At 34.4% G+C, this 20407-nt stretch overlaps 1 protein-coding gene across 2 annotated transcripts in view; it reads right to left on the reverse strand.

Moving 5' to 3' along the window:
- LOC131062389 (E3 SUMO-protein ligase SIZ1) overlaps nt 1–17607 on the reverse strand; it is a 75629-nt gene extending 58022 nt beyond the window's left edge. The window contains exons 1-2 of one of the 2 annotated variants that reach the window (XM_057996032.2): nt 17207–17607; nt 16844–16938 (exon numbers count right to left, since the gene is read on the reverse strand). In XM_057996032.2, coding sequence (XP_057852015.1) covers nt 16844–16870 — 27 coding nt within the window. In that variant the 5' untranslated portion in view covers nt 16871–16938; nt 17207–17607. Of the gene's footprint in view, nt 1–16843; nt 17103–17206 lie in introns of both variants that reach the window. The other variant, XM_057996031.2, reaches the window with a different exon arrangement.
- Between the last annotated feature and the right edge of the window lie 2800 nt (nt 17608–20407).

Below are 20407 nucleotides of genomic sequence, written 5' to 3' on the forward strand. Positions count from 1 at the left end.
TTGGGGATTTTAGAAGCATACCCATAGGTCCTTAGCCAATTTATTGAAATGAAAAGATTAAACCAGCAACTTACAAAGTTCTGATTTTATTCAGGAAACAATTCAGATCTGCTCTTATTTTAATAATAAGACGCCCAAAAAGTAGAAGATGGCACCAATTTAAGAAGCAAGCTGTGTGTTTGGGAAAGGAGGCCTCCAAACTACAGAAAATTAACAGCAGTAACAGTAAATAAGAAAACCTACAACAGATCTGCCCTATAAGAAGCCAAATCTGCATGCAATCATCACCAATTTGACTTCTGAATGAAGCCAACCACAGCTGCAACAACTCAACTGATCTTTCACAGTCTCACCATTACCATGCACTGAAGAATACACGTTCTCCAATGAAGAATCCAGTCTGAAACCCTCAAGCTCCAAAACCCAGAGAGGAATGAGATATCAAGTAATCAACAATAATGACTTTGATTTCTCAAAGGGGCGGCTTTATGCAAAAACCCACAATTTGCATTTAGGGTTGCATTTTAGGGTTATAAATATCTCATTAGTGTTAAAACACTTTTTAATATGGCGCCCAACTATAGAGAAAATTAAAAGTCAGTTAAATAAATTTAAGTGAAATATTTTATTAAAAAGTCAATGTGACTTTATAATAAAAGTCATTAATTAAATATATCCTGTAATTCACTAAAAAAATTTATATATCTCTCAATATGACTCCAAAAGATGAACCGTCAGAAGCTGGAGATAAAGCTCCCAAAACCCATGTGACCAGGGGCCTATCTAAAAATAGCCAACTTCCCATCTATAAATAGCAAATCCCTCAAATGGAGTCAGAAACTACTCAAACGAAGCCTAAACTGAACCCAACACTGAACTGAAGAACATCATCCTCCATCCACTGTCACCGTGATCCTCTGTCCATACCCTGTTAGCCTACGGGGGTCCAGGAAATAAGCTAACTCATCAACTCTAAAGCCCCTGACTAGGTTGGGGACATCACAGCTAATATTAAAGAGTTGAATTGAAATATTCAAGGCAAAATATATAGTATAATATCTCTGTGAGTGCCCCATGAAAGGCCAACTAGTTTTCACAAGTGAAAGGTATATTGCAAAAGGCTTTAACATCAAAGGCAAAAGGAAACAAGTGTATATATGGTGACACAAGCACCCACAACAATTTTGAATGTCACATACAACAATTGTTGCTTATGCAATGTCCATCAAGTGTCACACAAGCTTAAGACATTTATCCAAATGCAACGTGTCCAAGTGCCAACACCTTTGGTACTGACTTCCATTGAGGAAATAATTTTTTTCATGGCAAACGTTTGATTTCTTCCTTATTTTTTTGTTTTGTTTTTTTGTAGTCGATTGAATTTAACACCCCTTCCTAAAACCAAAGTTGGTTTGAAAATATGAAATCATTGAAATCATATATGCAATGTCACAAGCTCATATCTCGCACCCAAAAGTATGTAATTACTACTCATAGTTCACTCAAAAACAACTCCAAACCACAGAAAAATGGGATTGGCTATGAAACGAAAAAATATATACAAAGATATATTGTTGAGACCAAGGGCATTCTAACATGGAAGTATCAAATTGACCTTTTGCAAGGATCCCCTTCTCTAAATAATCCATTATTTATTCAAGTCCACCTTAAAAAATTATAAGATCAAACTACATATATAGGAGCTCCCTTTTAGTAAAATATTAAAGTCAAGATCTTCCCCGTATAGTAGTCAAAAAATCCTAGTGATAAATAAAAATGGTTTGGGGCATCTCTACAACAAATAAAATACACCTAGCAAAAAATGATGAAGAATTGGTATTCCTAGTATATCGATGATATTCAAGACCAGCTCCAAGGTGCACGCTATTTCACCAAGATTGTTCTTAAGTTTGATTACCATCAACTACCTATCAATTCCTAAAAACGTCAACAAAAAACATTCAACACAAGAGAGGGATTGTATGAATGGTCAATCCCACTATATCAGTAAGCCTAATGAATGACATCTCAGGCCCTTCCCAACTCTTTTCCAATCACCCACTTAGATGATATCCTCAACACTAGAAATACCTTGAGGAGCATATGCAACAAATTTTCCCTAGAACATTGCACCAACACCAATTGCAATCCAACTTAAGCAAATATCATTCAATGCCACACAAACCAAGTACATGACCTAGATCTTTAACCAAGAGTGATCCAAAAAACAATAATGGTAATGCAAGATCAGCTAATTGGGCAGAATCTCATAGACCTTCGGAGCTTTCTTAGTTTGCAAACTTTTATCACAATTTTATCCTTGGGACTTCCACATTCATCTGAATTTGAATCAAATCACTTCAGCGAAGGATGTGTTTTCCAATGAGCATTTCTACAAATCACTTGAGTGAAGGATGTGTTTTCCAATGACCATCTCTACAAGGAAGTACTTTTGAAAAGATCAAGTGGGAACTTTGTTACTCACCAATCCTCGTTGTACCAAGCAAACAAATTGTTTCACCAACCTGATACAAAGGGTCATCATGATGGCCGACACAAGAGGCCACACCACTTATCAAACTAGATTGCTCTCAACACAACTAATCTTGTCTTCATGCAAACATATCCTACTCTCACATAGGTGAACAAATTGTTGCCCATCTTTTCTATAAGCTTGGGTATCTATGCAAACCCTCCAAGCACTCCTTGATAATGGATTATCTAGGATCCACGCAATTTCAAGACAAGTACACTTTTGGGCAACTAAAACATTAACTCCACCCCAACTGCATTTCATTTGACCCCATATGCATAGCAACATTTAATGTTGCATCAAGTCATCCACATTGTGTTGCACTGCCAAGTAAATCAAAAAGAACTTCAAAATATGTATACCATTGTCTATAACAACTAAATTGTGTAAGCTATCAACATGGATTCTCTATCTAATCTACTACAATATAACATCAAAATGAAAATGCTTCTCATCTAGATCAATTCTAGAGAATAGCCATTATGATTACACATAAAAAAGTAACAGCATGCCTGATTCAAAATATGCCTCTTATTCAACCATGGTGGATAGATTTCAAACTTGAAGCATGCAACTGCAATGCCCTCAATTTGAAATGTGATTAAATAATAAATAAAATTTAATTTAAAATATAAAAGAATATAATTAAAATTTAATTAAGTTAATGAATGGTCAAAAGAAGTGAAATGAAAAGTTGTGACTCCCTCAAACATGAGATATAAAAGGGAGAAGAGAACCTCATTTGAGAGGGAGAGGAAGGAGAAAGGAAGAAGGGAGCATTTAAATCAAGGAAGGATTAATGGAAGAAGAAAAGAAATGAGAAGTAGATAAGGAAGTGGCTGCATTCTCTCAGAAGGGTGCTAATTATGAAAGGTTGTGTCTCTTGCCAAAAGCCATACATGATGAAGAGGTGTGACCTCTCCGTCACATTGGGAGATATAACGGGAAGAACATTCATTTGAGGAAGGGATCCAACGCAGATCAGTTTGTAGAATAATATATTATTCTCAAAGGCAGCAATGAAAAGTGGTGACTCCATTCTCATAAAAGGTGGTGCCTCAATCCCTATGAAAGGTGGTGACTCTTTCACCAATAAAGTATAAAGGAAAGATCTTAGACTTCTGTTTAGACAGGATCTTAGTGTAAATTATAGCAGATTTCTGAAGGAGATTTATGTGCAGATTTGAAGATCATTATAGCAGACTTATGAGCAGATATATAGCAAACTTGTGAGTACAATTTAAGGATTATGGCAGTAATCAAACCAAAATTACATCTGCATCAGTAAATGTAGTCATGTCTATAGCAAGCTGATCTGTTAAGGACCATCGGTTAAGGACCACATGAGGCCAAGGAGGATAAGGTCCTGACCTTGGGCCTAGGGATGAGGGTTAAGGGCACCCTATTGCAGCTCCCCTACTATCTCCACATTGATCAATTGTTGAAGTGAATCCATCATAAGAGGTGAGAGGTTGATATGATGGAGGGGAACGGTGTAAAGCCCTCACTAGGTACATCACCTCATGATTGTGGTTAACGACCACATGAGGCCACAGAGGATAAGGTCCTGCTGTTGGGCCTAGGGTAGAGGATACTTGGGGCACCTCATCAAGTCTCCCAACACAACCCTTGGTATGGTTAAGCTTCCATATAATCGTTGATATTTGTTGTGTAGACTGATATATATATTTCCTAACCTAGAATTGGATGTATTTCATGAATTATGTCTACATTCTTGTCTAATCTGGTTGCAGAATTCCAAAACAGGCTTACCTCAATCTTATTCTTGAGTGAGGATTATATCTCTAAATATGTTTTGCCCTTGTCTCATTCTGGATTTGTGTATTTAGGGCAAGGTACAAGATGATCTCAGAAAAGGGACATTACAGCAACATTTTGACCACAAATGAAGGAGATAGAAATTCTTGGCAGCCCTTGTAAGACATCTTAGATGCACAGTTAAATTACAGTAAAACATTTCAACCCAAGATAGATGGGCAAACATAGTAGTCAATCATACCATTATCCATTTGCTGGTACCATACAACAATGCATGCATGCATGCATGCACACACACATAAATAGGATGACAATTTTTCATTCATACAACATGCCAAAGATAGAGCCTTACATCACTCTACAAGGCATAGTCCATTTCAAAACTATTTTGAATCCTAGTCAATTGTACCCCTTGACATGTCCAATCATGGACCATCAAACACAATATCCACTAGGAGAAGGAAGAGTTTGAGTCAAGTAATTTCTGTGACACATCCAACATGTTCAACAACTCTCTCGCTAATACTAGAAAAAAACATAAAGTGCTATGTTACACTCAATGCACACCTCATGATATTAAGGTAGGTGAGAAAGCCTAGTTGCATCTTCAGAAGGAGCACACACCAAAAGATGAAGCCTCTCACAATTTCCCTTAAAATCAGATCATGTGCAACTAGAACATATTTGTTCTTGATCTATCCTTATACTAAAATATACATCTAGTATTCAACATGGAATTCCTTAAGCCATATCTTTTACCTCCACTTCAGCTAGCAATCATTTGGCATACTTTCAAGTTGAATCTTGAACATTTACATGTAAAACTTATGGATTAAATCATCAAAACTTCCATGACACACACACATGTCATGGCACACATCAACTATTTAGAGTAATCAAGGAAGGAAAGTAAACCAAATAGGCTAAGTGGTAGAACCTATTAACGACTCCAAATTAGTTCCCACCAAAGTCACCAAACTCATCAATTACCCAGTGAGTCCATAGTCAAGCAAGTCTAAACAAGGCCCAAAGACTCAACAGATTTAGTGTTTATTCAAGCCTAATTGACTATTGCAAAAGTTAGTCTAGGCTACTTTTATCTAAAACTTGTGCTTTTTGTAAATGATTGTATATCGCACTATTCTAGAAGCATCAGATTTATGTCAAGTTCGAGAGTAAGTCAAAAAATAGCTTGTAAGGCCGAGTATGTTAACTATAGTTTTCACCAGTGGCAACCAACAAGATCAAATCTAATGCCTTAGAAGAAAATGTAAATGACATATTGGCTATGTGGTAAAAAAATAAAAACTTGATGACTTCTAGATTACTTGATGCATTGTATTATGGATTGTTTGAGACAATCATTGTCTAGGGTGACTCGTCCCTTGAACTCACTAGAAGTGATGTCATAGTAAAATCCATTCACAACAATCAATTCAATTCATTTGATAAGCCAATGCTTTGGTGTTTCCTTTTATTCACTTGCTTTCTTTGTTTCATCATGCCACGTTTGTTCCTCACAACTACGCAAGCATTCAACTCTATTATAGAAGCAACAAATGAAGATAGGCTCAAGATTGGAAATAAAATGTAATCTCAAACAAGACTCTGAAATTCACATTCCATATTCAAAGCAAAAAAGCAATTCTATTTGTGAAATGTATACTTGATTCAAATGGCATGTGAGATCAACTTTGAGTCTAATACAACAGTAATGTATTCACATTCCATATACAAAGCAAACAAGCAATTCCATTTGTGAAATGTATACTTAATTTCAATGGCATGTGTGATCAACTTTAAGTAAAATACACCCAAAATGTCAGTTTAAAATGAATTTGCGCAAAACTTTTACTCCGAAATCAAGGATATGAAAGCATGGGCATAGATTCTTCATGCCCAAACCAACCAATTTTTTTATGCCAAAACTCAAAAAATTTGTTCGGTTCATCAAAAAGCGTCCTCAAGAAGAAATGGGAAGCGTCAACATACCTCATAATAATACATTAGATCATGAGAAAATTATCACATTCATAATATTGAATCTTGCCATATTATGAGGTATCATTTAACAGGGAATTACTAATAAAAGATTTTAAGGAATCTAGCCTTGGCTAATATAATAAAAGTAAAAAGTGCCTTGGTTTCCAAACAAAATAAAAGGTTGAGATACAAACCATTCTCTAAATGAAATGAAGATCTATTTGTTGCTTCCTCTTAGACTTGGAACAGGGTACCTAGCCCCTAGAGGGCAAACAATGATACAACAACAAGCACCTATGAAGTGGTATAAAACAGCATGATTGATCCCCTTGCAAGTGTTTGAATTTACAAGATGGAAATGAAAAATCAGATTCAAGAAATAATGCACACCTCCACCAATTTCTTCTTTTCCATGTTCCCAATATAGAAATAGATATGGATCCTTGAGGGAATCATTTGTAGCATACCTCCCAAAACAACTAAAAGATAACACTTGAATTTCACGAACAGCCAGAATTCCTAGGGCATTCCAAACAAATCCAAAGGCCTGTTGGCATATTTCACCCTTTGATACACTAATACTTCTGAGAAAAGGGTGAATCGTGTGAAGACTGAAAGTTTGATTGGAGAATAACAGTTCTTTAAGGATATGTGTATTCAGAACAGGTACAGAACAGCAGTAGATAAGACTTTTGTAATTACCTCATCCACTTCAGGTATAAAATTTGTGCAGATTGTTTCTTAATTTCAGAAATCACTAGAAGAATTAAATACAGATTTGGTATTTCTTCTATGCTTTTAATCTGAATTGTTCGTCTGTGAATTATCATTTAAAAGCCTTTGGATTGTTCTTGGACAGAAAAGACAGCTGTGTAGATCAGAATCGGTCACTTTGTCATCCGTTGTTCTTAAGAATTCTGAAGATTTATTGAGTCTTCTTTTTGGTGTCTAAACATTGTATAATTGACCAAACTTTGCTTCAGATTGTTACAAACTTGTTGATTCAGAATATTATTCATATTTTGTAACTAGATTGAATAGAGTTGGTGCTCTATGATTGAAGAGCTGGTGCTCTGAAATAAATTGAGTCGGTGCTCTATGATTGAAGAGTTGGTGCTCTGAAATAAATTGAAGGGTTGATACTCTAGAAATATTGTAATCTTCTTTAACTGTGAGGCTGGATTAGGGCAGTAGATCCTAGCAGTGTTCCTCACCGTGATTTTCCCAAGTTGAATTTCCACGTAAAATCTTCTGTTTTGTGCTTTTTGTGGTTGCATTACTTTCAGTTTCAGTTGCTATAACTTTCAGATTTCAGTTTAAAGTTTCAGAAGTTCTTACTAAAAATTTATATCTACTACTGATTCCCCCCCCCACCTCTCAGTAGCAGGCTTGTGTTCTACAAGGCCATGTTCCCTATATATATAAATATATAAATAATAAGTTGTTGGGTTCAACAAAACCTCCCATATTTGTATGGATCCAATTTGATATCAGTTCCAAGTTTGGAACCCACAAAAGTACCCATGGGGAACTCAGACGAACCCTAGGTGATCTTACGTAATAAAACTATGAAAATGGCCTACAGCATGAAGATTTGTGTAGTTTCAAAGGCCTTAATTTGGCGTGCCCCTCAACCCCACTATAGGTGTTGCCCCTAAACCCTTGTGAGGGTTGCTAACCCTCAACCCCTTAAGGTCTCCACTCCCGTATCCCCACTACTTATCGGTATCTCTTGTCACAAGGCCAAGGCCAAGTCCGAAACTAGGACCCATATTAGGACCCACAAGGAACATAGGTGCCCAAATGAGCTTGAGGCAATCCGAGCAAGCTTGAAGTAGATCCAGGTACACCCAAGGGAACCCAAGGCTGTCCAAAAGAAAAAAGAAAAAAATATCTATTTTATATATATTTTAACAAAAAAGTGCCAAATTCCTAATTTCACTTAAATTATAAAATTAAGAAAAAGTTGTGTCATGAGGGTCTATGTTGTTTCAAAGACCTTAACTTGGTGTGCACCTCAAGCCCACTAGGTGTGTTGCCCCCAAAACCCCATGTGTGTGTGTGTGTGTATTAAAAACTAGCCCTAACCACAAGCAAAGATAGTGGGAATTGATACATGTGAATTGATTTCATTTTCCACCTCCTCTCACCCAACATTAATGGCATAATCGAGGGTTATCCGAGTTGTTCAAACCTTGGAATATTATAGTATGGCAACATAACTTGGAATCCAACATTGCTACCCTTAACACTCTTCTATGACTTAATAAAGATGGTAAAATAAATTCCATGTTAGAGACAAATGGTACAGCTAAGAGAAGGAAAGGAAATAACTATTTTAATGCCCGTGAATAACTAAAATATGTTGAAGGGACTCGAACAATGCAACCAATATTAATGTCAAAAAGATCAATATATTGCTCCTATAACTACCTAGCATGTAGATGAGACTCCCATATGTAGAAAGGCCAATTAATCCAAGAATATTGATTTCATTTTGCACCTCCTCTCACCTAACATTGATAGCAATAACCAAGGGTTATTCAAGTTGTTCAAACCTTGGAATATTCTAGTACAACAATATAACTCAGATGCCAACGTTGTACCCTTACCACTCTTCTAAGACTTGATAAAGATGGTAAAATAAATTCCACACTAGACTCGAAAGGTAGAGCTTGGAGAAGAAAAGGAAATAAATATTTAAATGTCCATAAATAACTAAGATAGGTTGAAGGGACTCACACAATACAAACAATATTAATGTCAAAAAGATCAATATTTGGCTCCTATAACAACCTAGCATGTAGATGAGACTTTCATATGTAAAAAGGCAAGTTATCCAAGAATATTGGGGGTGAATAACCCTCCCAACAATACTCATTCCAACAATACTAAGGGTGCATAGAGACGAACGAAGATGAACTCCTCAAGCTGACCCCCAAAAAAAGAAAATCTACAAGCCCTAGACCTGGGGGGTCTAAATCCAAAAAAACAGTTGTGCGTTCTAAAGCTAAAAATGTTATAATAGACCTGGATACTACTGAGAAAGAGACTGATGCCAAAGAGATTCTCCAAAAAGACATTGCTAAACAAGATGCTATGCAGGGGGGTCGAAGGTTCGCAAGACTCAAAGAAAAAGAAATAAAAAATAAAGAAAAACCTAAAGAAGATGAGGATCTTGAGACACCTTCCAAAGAAGAATTCCACCCAGAGTTTAATGAAGACAACAAAGAGTCCAGGTATAGCGATGAGGAAATGGATATAGAGGAAATTAAGGAAACCACTGTTGTTCAGGAGGACGAAGAGGAGGTCAAGGATGATGTTGTAGTGCAGGAGATGGGTACTCTGAAAGAACAAGATATGCATGAAATTGCTCAAGCACAGGTTAATTCCCCTTTGGCTACTAATGACATGATGGCTAATCTTAAAGTCCAACCTGCTGATATGCAAGTGAGACTGAAGGACCTAGAAACTATTATGGGGAGCCTCAAAGCTAACAAAAAATTCCTATTGAAGGTAGTCAATTCCCTTACCCTGATCGCTAAAAGAATTATGCGGAAAACGGTGATGGGTGTGGTCTTGGGGCAGAGCAAGTTGAAGAAACAGCAAAAGAAAGGGAAAGTTCCTGAAATTGTGTCCTTGATGCCGAAGAATGGAAGGAGAACCTCCACATTATGGAAAAGAACCAGGGTCTAATCAGAGACCAAAAGAAATAGGTTGTTGATCCAAGGTTTGCTTGCTTTTTTGGATGTGATTAACTGTTGGTTGTCTTTAGTATATGGTGGTTTCTCTAAGACTTATGGTTATGATCTTATTTGGCCTGCATGTCGTTTATATGTTTCAATGATTAGTTAATTACTTTAGCAGCTATCTTTAATGGTACTTGATCTGTTTTTTATTATGTATGTTTGATGGTTGGTCGGTGCTGCTAGCTGTTATGTTCTAGTCGTTGTTTTGTGGTTGGCTGTTCTGTGTTGTTAACTGTATGGGGATCAAGGCCCTTCCCTGCTTACATCGCTTAGACATGCAAGATGTTTCTAATGGTTATACTCATAGACAAAATAATAACATTGTTAAACAAATAATAAGACAAACTAGAAATAGTGCTAACATATACACCACAATGCACCAACCTTATTAGTATTCCATGGTCAACATCCCCAACTAGCTCCGCTCTCACTTAGTTATCTCAAATCCCATACAATCTAATTGGCTATTCACAAATTAGACTGCAATCATTTAATCAATGCCACCCTAATTGCTTAAACTCTAAACCGGCACTAGTACAATTTCTCTCCCTAGCTCATCACCTAACAAATTAGCTCACTTTAATTCAATGCTCCTTTTATGTTCACTAATCAAATCACCTTACATCAACACCCTCTAAACTGACCTCTACACTAATAGAACTCCAATTGGATCACCGTGAATGAATGTCATGCCAACTAGTCATAGTTCACACAATCATAATCAAAGAGTACTCAAGTCCAAAATTTACAACTCGACAAGGACTTGGCAAATACTCCACAGCTTAAAAAGTACTAAAACTTCAAATTTCTTAAAAAAAACAGTTTTTTGGGGGAGGGAAATTCAATTACAAAATGTATTAAATTAAAAATTGACAGCTCAAAAGAGAAAATGCATAATTTTATAGCTAAAAAAATGTGCGAAAAATGTGTTTTAACCAGTATTTTACCCACATTTTTCTTGTGTCTATAAAAACTCATGAATTAAACTTGTAAAAACTCGACGAGCAAAAAAAAAATAGACAGTACTCAACAACTCAAAGATTACTCACAAAGTGTGCAAACTAAGCAACTAGTCAATGTATATTATCTTTCATTGGCCCACCTTAGTTGGCTACATTCAACCATTTGCTATTTAAATGGATTCCCTAGATAGGTGTAACCTCAATGTTGGCACACTACTTGGTTGACATAACTCGAGGCAATGCACAATACAAACAACATTCCCAAAAATATCGCTTATTGTCAAACCTTGGTAGCATCATCTTAGAAGAACACCACACCTCCAATAAATACCAAACTGACACCCTGATCAATTAGTTTTACATAAGTTTACATAGCACGAAGGATTTCAACGCGTAATGCCTTAGTATCAAAAGCTTGGTAGCATCATCTTAGAAGAACACCACACCTCCAATAAATACCAAATTGACACCCTGATCAATTAGTTTTACATAAGTTTACATAGCACGAAGGATTTCAACACGTAATGCCTTAGTATCAAACCTGAGCACCACATGATGCCACTCTAAACATTGGTTCCATGGTTTGCACCTCAACAAAGGACCACCTCCCGCAACCCAACCATGAAAGATGAACCAACATATCTATAAGAAAGCAAACCACCAAAATGGCAAAAAAACCCTTACTTTATGCCCAATTTGGATTGTAAGCATCTCTATGGTAATTTTCTACACATTTGTATTCAACCCTAAGAAACAAGTGATCATATCCTATGTTCTTGGGTCCTTTGACTAAATAAATCAACTAGAGCATGTTAACCACAATTTTGACAATAGGAATTCTTATTCCCACTCTTCTAGTTCAATGAAAACATGCATATCAACCTCACTAATAATAAACAACAGCCCATTATTCTGCTTTATAATTTCTTCATTAAAATGTAATAGACTATAGTTTATTGTGCATTTTTAGTTGTATGTTCATATTATAATACAATAGCTTACTAACTAGATTATGGGTTCAAGATGTTCTTCCCAACACCTTCCTAGATCTCATCACACAAAACCTGGATCATCAAAGTTGATTATTTGGAGTGTCAACTTCAATGAAGATGTATATAGTTATACTTCTATATACGTTGTGCATTTGCTCTAATCTACAACCTTCCACACTACGAACTTAGAACTAAATTTTTTATTTGTGGCCATGGCTTTGAATATAAAAGCAAAAATAAAATGGAAAGAAATCGGACGATTCCTAACAAACATTTGCTCATATTAATACAAAATCATTTAAGGACAATGTATTAAAAAAGGAAGGCAATGAAATTAAACAACCTACACAATGAAATGGGTGTGTGTAACCTTCAACTCAAAAACGATTTTCCTCCTAACAAAAGAATCACTCACTCTTAGGAAGGATGTATAAACTAATATAATCATAAAAAACAATTTGCTATACAAATAATTTAATTGACTTTCTCAAAGTATGTTGATTATTTAGATGGAATTGTTTGATTTTTATTGAATACGAAATCATACCATCAAATTTAATGCCAATTTTTCAAAATTAGTAAACATAATCTAAATTGAGCAACTATGTATTATAAAAAGAAAATTGAATCAAATGTCTAAATGATTGTACTATCCAATGTTTTAGTCCAAGCGCCTACCACTTGATATGATTAGTTGCTAAAGAGTGAAGAATAATTATTATTTGAGAGCTAGATTTACATTATGTACAAAAAAATCAGTGGATAATTCATTTAAGCTTTATATCTAATTCATATGTTTATACAATGTCACAAGGTTCACTGTATTCCAACCATAAAGTCTAAAATCCAACAGAACTTTTTAAAAACACATTTTAGTTCACCCTGAAATTTGAACAAAAAAGGGCCCAGTTTAAATAATATTTTAAAAATACATCTTAAATTAAGGCTTTTAATTATTTTTGATAAAAAGAGTCCAGACTACATGAAAAAAATATTGTGGGCTTCCCTAGTAAATCATGAGTACTTATGTGATATTTGTTGGATTATCGGTTGCTCACAATGTAAGTTTAACATTGGCTGCTTATACCTCTAATAGCTCCCCGACAATCAAGGCATCTACTAGTGAACCTTGTGATGTCAATGCAAGGATCCTATTACATAGAATTTTTCCATACCTCTTTGAACCACCCTTTCTATGCCGAACATTTTCCAATTAAATTTAGGATACCTCCCTACTTTGAATCAATTGAAATGTTGCACATCTAAAGATCATTAGGAACTAATTATAATTTAATGCAGGGAAGCTACAACTACAAGAGGCAAAGCTCTACCACCCTTAAAAAAAATTGTTTCCAGATTTATTCTTTTTGTTTAGGATTTTTTTTTTGGGGGGGGGGGGGGGGGTTTAGTAAAAATTTAATAAATTAGAATGTAAAATGTGATAATATTATTTTTTTTTCTTATATTAAACTTTAATAATTTAAAATGTTCAAGTATTAATATATAATATTTTACATATTTACAATATTTAAATTAAAAAAATTGAAGTTATTTATATTTTTTTATTTTAAAATTCACTGTACTATATTTTTTTCTTACATTAAAAAATCACAAATATATATATTAATCAAATTTAATCACATTTTTTTCAAATATTATCTTTGCTGAACTAAATCCAAACTTTACCTTTGCTGAACTTGAACTCGAACCTTGCGAAATAGTTTATAAACATCACTATCGAGTTCAAAAAATATTATTCATTCAAAAGGCCCAAATAGTTTCAGAAATCCAGAATTTTTCAAAAGATTCAGAAAACATTCTGCAGCGATTTAAAAGTCCAGGCTGAATCAGATATGATAACTGTAATTACAAGTACACATTTATCAGCTTTGGAGTCAAACTGATGAATAGTGGTATTCCTCATATAATAAAGAAAATTTCATAGCAATCAACAAATTTGCAAAGACATCTATAGTCAATTCAAAACTTTGAAAGAGCTCCACCATCAGGGTTTTGCCCATAAATTGTAGTGATTAAACCTCTAATTCCTACTGTCCTTCATTGATTTTGAAAAGGCTTAAGACTCTACACTAGTTTCATGGCAGCTCTTGGTAATGAATACCTGTTTATATATTTTGGATGTGACCATCCAATAACTTATCTGTACTGTATAGAATATAGAGTGATGCAGATCAGCTCCAACTATATGTAATGGATATCAGCAATTTAAGATGAGCAACTACAATTTCTGTCTATAGAACTCAGTTGAGCGAACCTAAAAAACTCTGACAGTTTACACATAAAAAGCTTTGGGTTCCATTCCATAACCTACTAAATGCATGAAGATTTTCAAATCAAAATATCATGTAGATTTTTGTCCTAAAAATAATTCCTTTCATAAAACTTCATGCCAAATTCATGTGTTTACAAAAGGCTTGTTCATCACAACTTTAGCCAAATTTCATTAAGATAACCATTAAGCCATGTAACTAAACCTGACATGGAAGGGAGCTTTAACTTGCCTGGCAGCAAGAGACTAAGCTATCAGTGAGTGTGTCGGCTTTTGAACGCAAATTAAAATATTCTGTTGGTCTTAACAACATTATATTAAAGTAATATTGTTGTAGTTGTTTAACGGTCAATTATGCCATGTATGTTAGTTTAGTAACTTTCTATTTCTGCTCTTTTGTTCACAATTATTTCTTATAGAAACATCGTTAAGTAATTTATTATTTAAGGAGCCTTTCATCTTATTGGTTAATTATCAAATTACCATTTCATGGTATCAGAGCCAGCTGAAAATTTCTGGTGATTTTTTAAAAATAAAATCATATTTTCTTTTAAAAATCAAAAGGTCTTATCTGCAGAAGGCAGGTGTTTTTTTTCATTGTTTTTTCTGATCAAGTTTTTTGAAGGTCTCTCCAGCAGACAAAAATCAAGGTTTTTTGCGCAAAGGTCATGGCTTTTAATCGAAGGATTTTTGAAGGTCTGAGCTTGTGGAAGATCATGCAGAGTCATCCGAGGGTTTTAACAGTAAAATCACGGGCGTGAGTGCTGCTTTTGTTTCACGCGAAGTTTGCAGGCCGCCATCAAGACACCAGAGCCCATAAGATTTAGAAAAAATCTTCTGGAAAAACTGGGTAGTGGGTATAGGAGAGAGATCAACATTTTGTGTCACCTTCATGACAAATCACCAGGATAGAACAGAGATTGACTTCATGAACTTTTTCATTAATTAAAATATAATAGTTATATAAATCAATTTATATGTTTATAAGTACTTATTTCTGGGGATTTCACCCAAAATTATAAGTATTAGCATTAAGCCACATGACACATCACCAGGATAGAACTGAGACTGGCTTCATAAATTTCTTCATTAATTAAAATATAGTATTTATATAAATCAATTTATAATTTTATATGTTTATAAGTACTTTTTCTGGGGATTCACTCAAAATTATGAAGTGTTAGCATTGAGCCATGTAAAAACCTTAAAGTGGAAGGAAGGTTGAACTTACCTGGCAGCAAGAGACTAAGGTGCATGTGTCTGTGGAAGATTTTGTGTACAAAATATTAAGTTTAAAACCTTCCATTTATAAAGTTTATACTCAATTTCTGTGTTTACAAGGACTTAATAGTTAATTGTCAGTATTTCACCCAAAACTGTTTAGTTATTAGTTTTCCTGAAACTATTTAGTTATTAGTATTCAGTCATTTTATAACTTACGTTGGACAGGGGATTAACTTACCTGGCTGCAAAACATTAATCTGGCCATGGCCATGGCACATTTTGAACACAAAATAGAAAATGCTATAATATCATAACACCTTTAAAAGCTTCCACAGTCAATACTGCCAAGAACTAAGAAAATCAAAAAAGCTTCTAGAAAATGTGTAATAGAAAAAGTCAATATTTCACAGCACCTTTGTGATCCATCCTCAGCATGAAAATGAAATCAACTTTGTAAAGCTTTCCGTGTAGAATTTTTTATAACCAGTCCCTACTTTAAAAAGGGACCATTTTGCCAGGCTTCACAAATACTCATTAAATGCTTGCATCCAATCATGCAATAACCTATAGTGAAAGAGTAATTTAAGCTCCAGGGAGTGAGAGATTAATTTGTCCATGCCCATGATCAAAGATGCAGTGAGAAACTAATCCGTCCACAGTCATAGCAGATTATGAACATAAATGATAAATTTCTATATTATTCTACCAGATAATGTAAAACGTATATATGAAATAAGAGTCGTAAACAAAACAAGGCAAGATAACTCATCAAATTGATGTCAATTATATAATGTCTTCCATTTATCAAATTTTATAACCTATTTATATGGTGGGCTTATTCCCCAGGGTGTCTTCCAAAATTATGAAATATTAGCACTCAGTCACCTAATAAGTTAATAATCTAAAGCGGAGGCGGGTTTTACTTTTAACTTACCTAGCAGCGAGAGACTAAAATGTCCATGGCTAAAGCAGATTTAGAAAGCAAATTACAAGTAAAATTCTAACGGCTTCTTAAGTTTACACAGTCCATATCGTTGAGAAAAAAAATACCCTTATAAAAGAATAAGTATAGAATGAATTATAACGTTCTAAGAAACAGTCTTTAACGTTCCATAGTCTATTTCCTTCAGAAAAATCTTCTGAAAAAAGCTATTTATGAGAGAATAGAGATCAACAAGATGACACAAATATTAAGATCGACCATAAATTATTTTCCTTTTACGAAATTTTACAGCCAATTTCCACTTTTCAACAGGTTGAATCTCTACGATTTCATCCAAATCAATTAAATATAAGGGTATAATCACGTAATAACCTAAACTTCAACATACCTGGCAACGAGAGACTAAGTTGTCCATGGCCGTGGCAGTTTTGAAACGAAAATCACTCCAGCCTCCTGCTATCTTGCGCCGCCGCCCCAGCCGCTCTGCATAATCTCGATTATAAAGCTAAGTGTAGCCCGCAGTCCTTAAAACCCTAGGCAAAATTCTACGGCAAGTCCCCTCGATGAGAATTGAACCCTAGACCTCCTGAATTTAGGCTTTAAACGCTAAATTTTAACGAGTCATCAGGACGGCTCTCAATCAAACCCTAATGGAACGACCAAACGATAGGGTTATAAAAAACATTTGTAACTCTGCAATGTCCTGGAAGGTTCTAGGAAGAATAAAAAATCTAAAGGATCTATTCCGTACCTGGAACGGCGGACTTCGATCAAAGGGCAGCGATGCAACACCCCGGCGGGAGGCTTTTCAGCGATTCTGACACCTAAGGGTTGGATGAACCAAGGGTGAAGCTTAACCAGACGCCAATTGCCAACACAGAAACTCCTCAAAGTAGCAGATCGTTCATTTTTTCGCACAGAGAGACGTAGAAACTCTGCTCTTCTCCTCCCTTACTTCTCCCAAACAAAATATTATTGACCAAATTTTTCCAAGCATCGCCCCGAACGAAGAATACAGACGCCAACAAAGATGCTTTCCATTAATTGGAATTGAACGGGGTTTCAAGTCCGCGGTTAGCGTGCTGTGTGGTCCGTGAATTTTTTTTCTTCCACTTTTTGCCCAGATTTTGATGTTATCGTTTAGCTGTAGTTAGGAATGTAATTTGCCTATAAACTTCGTTTCCCGTTAACTGCTGGAATTTTTGTGCTGAAAAACAACCAGCCGTTCGTAAATGGTGTGTAACTGTAAATTCTAGACCGTAACATTTCATATGGCGGTGCTTTTCCTTTCTCTTGATTTTTTTGACGGTGTTGGTACATTTGGCCTTATCGCACAAATGTACGAGTGATTGCTGTGGAGATTCTGCCCATACGTTTATTAAGTGAATCTATTACTGCTAACTATTGTGTTTGTGCCCAATTAATCATTTCCATTAGTCAAATTTCCAGTCTCTCTAACGCGGTCTGCCGCCAACAAGAACAATTGTGCGCTATATTTTCGCGAAGAATTAAGTTTTAATTATTATTTATTATTATTTATTATTTAATATGGCTGAAGAATAAAAGTGCGATTTGGGTATTTATTTTTTTAAATGAGTATTATCATTAATAATTTAAAAGTATATTATTCACAAAAAATGGGTTAGATTAAAAAATCACCCCACGAGGGCCCGGAAAACCAGCTAAATCAATTTATTTAGAAATTTATTTCAAATATTGTTTTAAATAAATTTAATACCTTTAGTTTATTATTGTATTATTATTGTGCTTCCTCATTTTCCCTTCTTGGCATCTCATATCATTTATTGGTTAGGCACTACATTTTCATATCATTTTTATGTTAACGATGGATTGTTATTGGGTAAGTTATATTTTCATAGTTTTTATGTTAATGATAGATGATAGAAAGCAATTTATAAAAATATAATGTGTGATTTTTATCAAAAAAAAATCATTCATTTTGGTGGATTATACAAACTTACTGTTCATTAGGTTCAGAAGATTGGTATAGGCTAAACGTTGATGGGGCTTCTCATTTACTTCTTTCTTAATTGGTTCCAAATATACTTGAGAGCCACCTCTAAAGATTGGTATAAACTAAACATTGATGGGACTTCTAAACCAAACCCAAGGCAAAACAGAATAGGAGGAATCTTGAGGAAGCAAACTAACTAGCTCATATTGATCTATTAGGTAAAGCAAATATCGTCAACTATCTTTTATAGTTTGATGTAACAAGGTTGAAAACTTGACAAGCAAAGAAAGTGAATGCTAATGCAACTCATATTGAATAAAATAGGACTAATATGAGACTAAGATTGATTGATGTGACTATGAAGGGATGTTTTTATTAATGCATTGTTCTGAGAATTGATGACTAAAATGATCTAAAATAATGTCCTCAAATACAATTCGTAGATATATACTTCTAGACCTTTGGCATGCAAGTTGACAACTAATAGTCAAATTTTGTGGAAGTTTTGGGAAGTGGGAAATTTAAAATCTGGTTTTGTCCAAGTTACGAAACCACTAGTGTGGTTTAGTCCAAGGATGCACAACTCTACAAATTTGTAGGGTTAGTGTATCAAATGAGTCAAATTGAGTGTTAAGACTGCATTTATAACATCCACACAAAGTAGTGTAAACAAAGGGATAAAAGTGTGCCATGCACTTTTATTTCTTACATTTAGAAAGAAATAAGGAGCCATGGAAAGGATGTGAAATTTTTAGACTACAAAAATTGAGCAAATGGGAACAAGCATGTTGTAGACTTTGTAATCAATATGGAACATGCATCCTTCCATCTTGAAATATCGTTGAAGGAAAAGGAAAAACTTATGAAAAATGCATATAAATTGAAAATATAATTAATAATATGCCCTCGTGAGTTTGTGTGCACTATAAAGGTTTGATTGAAAATTTAACAAGATACATAAAAGAAAATGATGCAAGAATGTATACTGAGTGTACAATGGAAATATATAATCTTTTTTTGAACCTAAAAACATTGCTTGATACAAATTCTCAATAAAGAACATTAAGTTTTTCTAATCCACAAAATTGAGTGACTTTTTTGATAAAAATCACACATTGTAATTTTACAAATTGCTCTCTATAATCCATCATTAACATAAAAAATATGGAAATGCGAGGCTTACCCAATAATAATCCAGCATTAACATAAAAATGACGTGGAAATGCTTTGCCTAACCAATAAATGGTATGAGATGCCAGAGAGGGAAAATGAGGAAGCTTGATAATGATACAATGATAAACTAAAAGGGTGTGGATTAATGCACCAAAGTGAGAGAGGAAAAATAATATTAATTTGAAGGTACACACTTGTGAAATTAGTGGGGGAGGAGAAAGTGGAGAAATAAATCAATGGGAAAAAAAAGGAGTTATATTGTATTATAAGAGTAGTTATTTATAGAGGAGGTCACGTGGCTCCAACTTGGACTAGTTGGACCAAGACTTGGCTCATGGTTTTGGTAGACCAATGATGATCTTCTCGATATCCTTTGCCAATATATTGATGGCTTGTGATGGGAATATATGGTTAGTGTAGACACATAAATTTGTCTATTAATTAAATAAATATTTAATATTTATTTTAATGTACTAATATTCCTCTATTAATTAAATTCACATTTAATTAATTCTTTCCACCCCCATTCTGCTATTTTAATTAAATAATTTACATAAATTTATTTAAATTAAAAATCTCTATCTATAACCCAATTATTAAATAAATCTAATTTATTTAATTTCCCTCATTCCTCTCATTTAAATAAATTTAACATTTATTTAAAAACACAAATCGAATTCCCCTTTTTTAAATAAATCAATATTTATTTAAAATCTCACCCCACTTGCATTTTCCTACAAATGCAAGTTGCACAAATAAATAGATTTTATTATAAATTCCTATTTTCTCTCACCCAACAAATCC

The sequence above is a fragment of the Cryptomeria japonica genome, chromosome 7 (genome assembly GCF_030272615.1).
Source record: "Cryptomeria japonica chromosome 7, Sugi_1.0, whole genome shotgun sequence".
In the NCBI taxonomy this organism is placed as follows: Eukaryota; Viridiplantae; Streptophyta; class Pinopsida; order Cupressales; family Cupressaceae; genus Cryptomeria; species Cryptomeria japonica.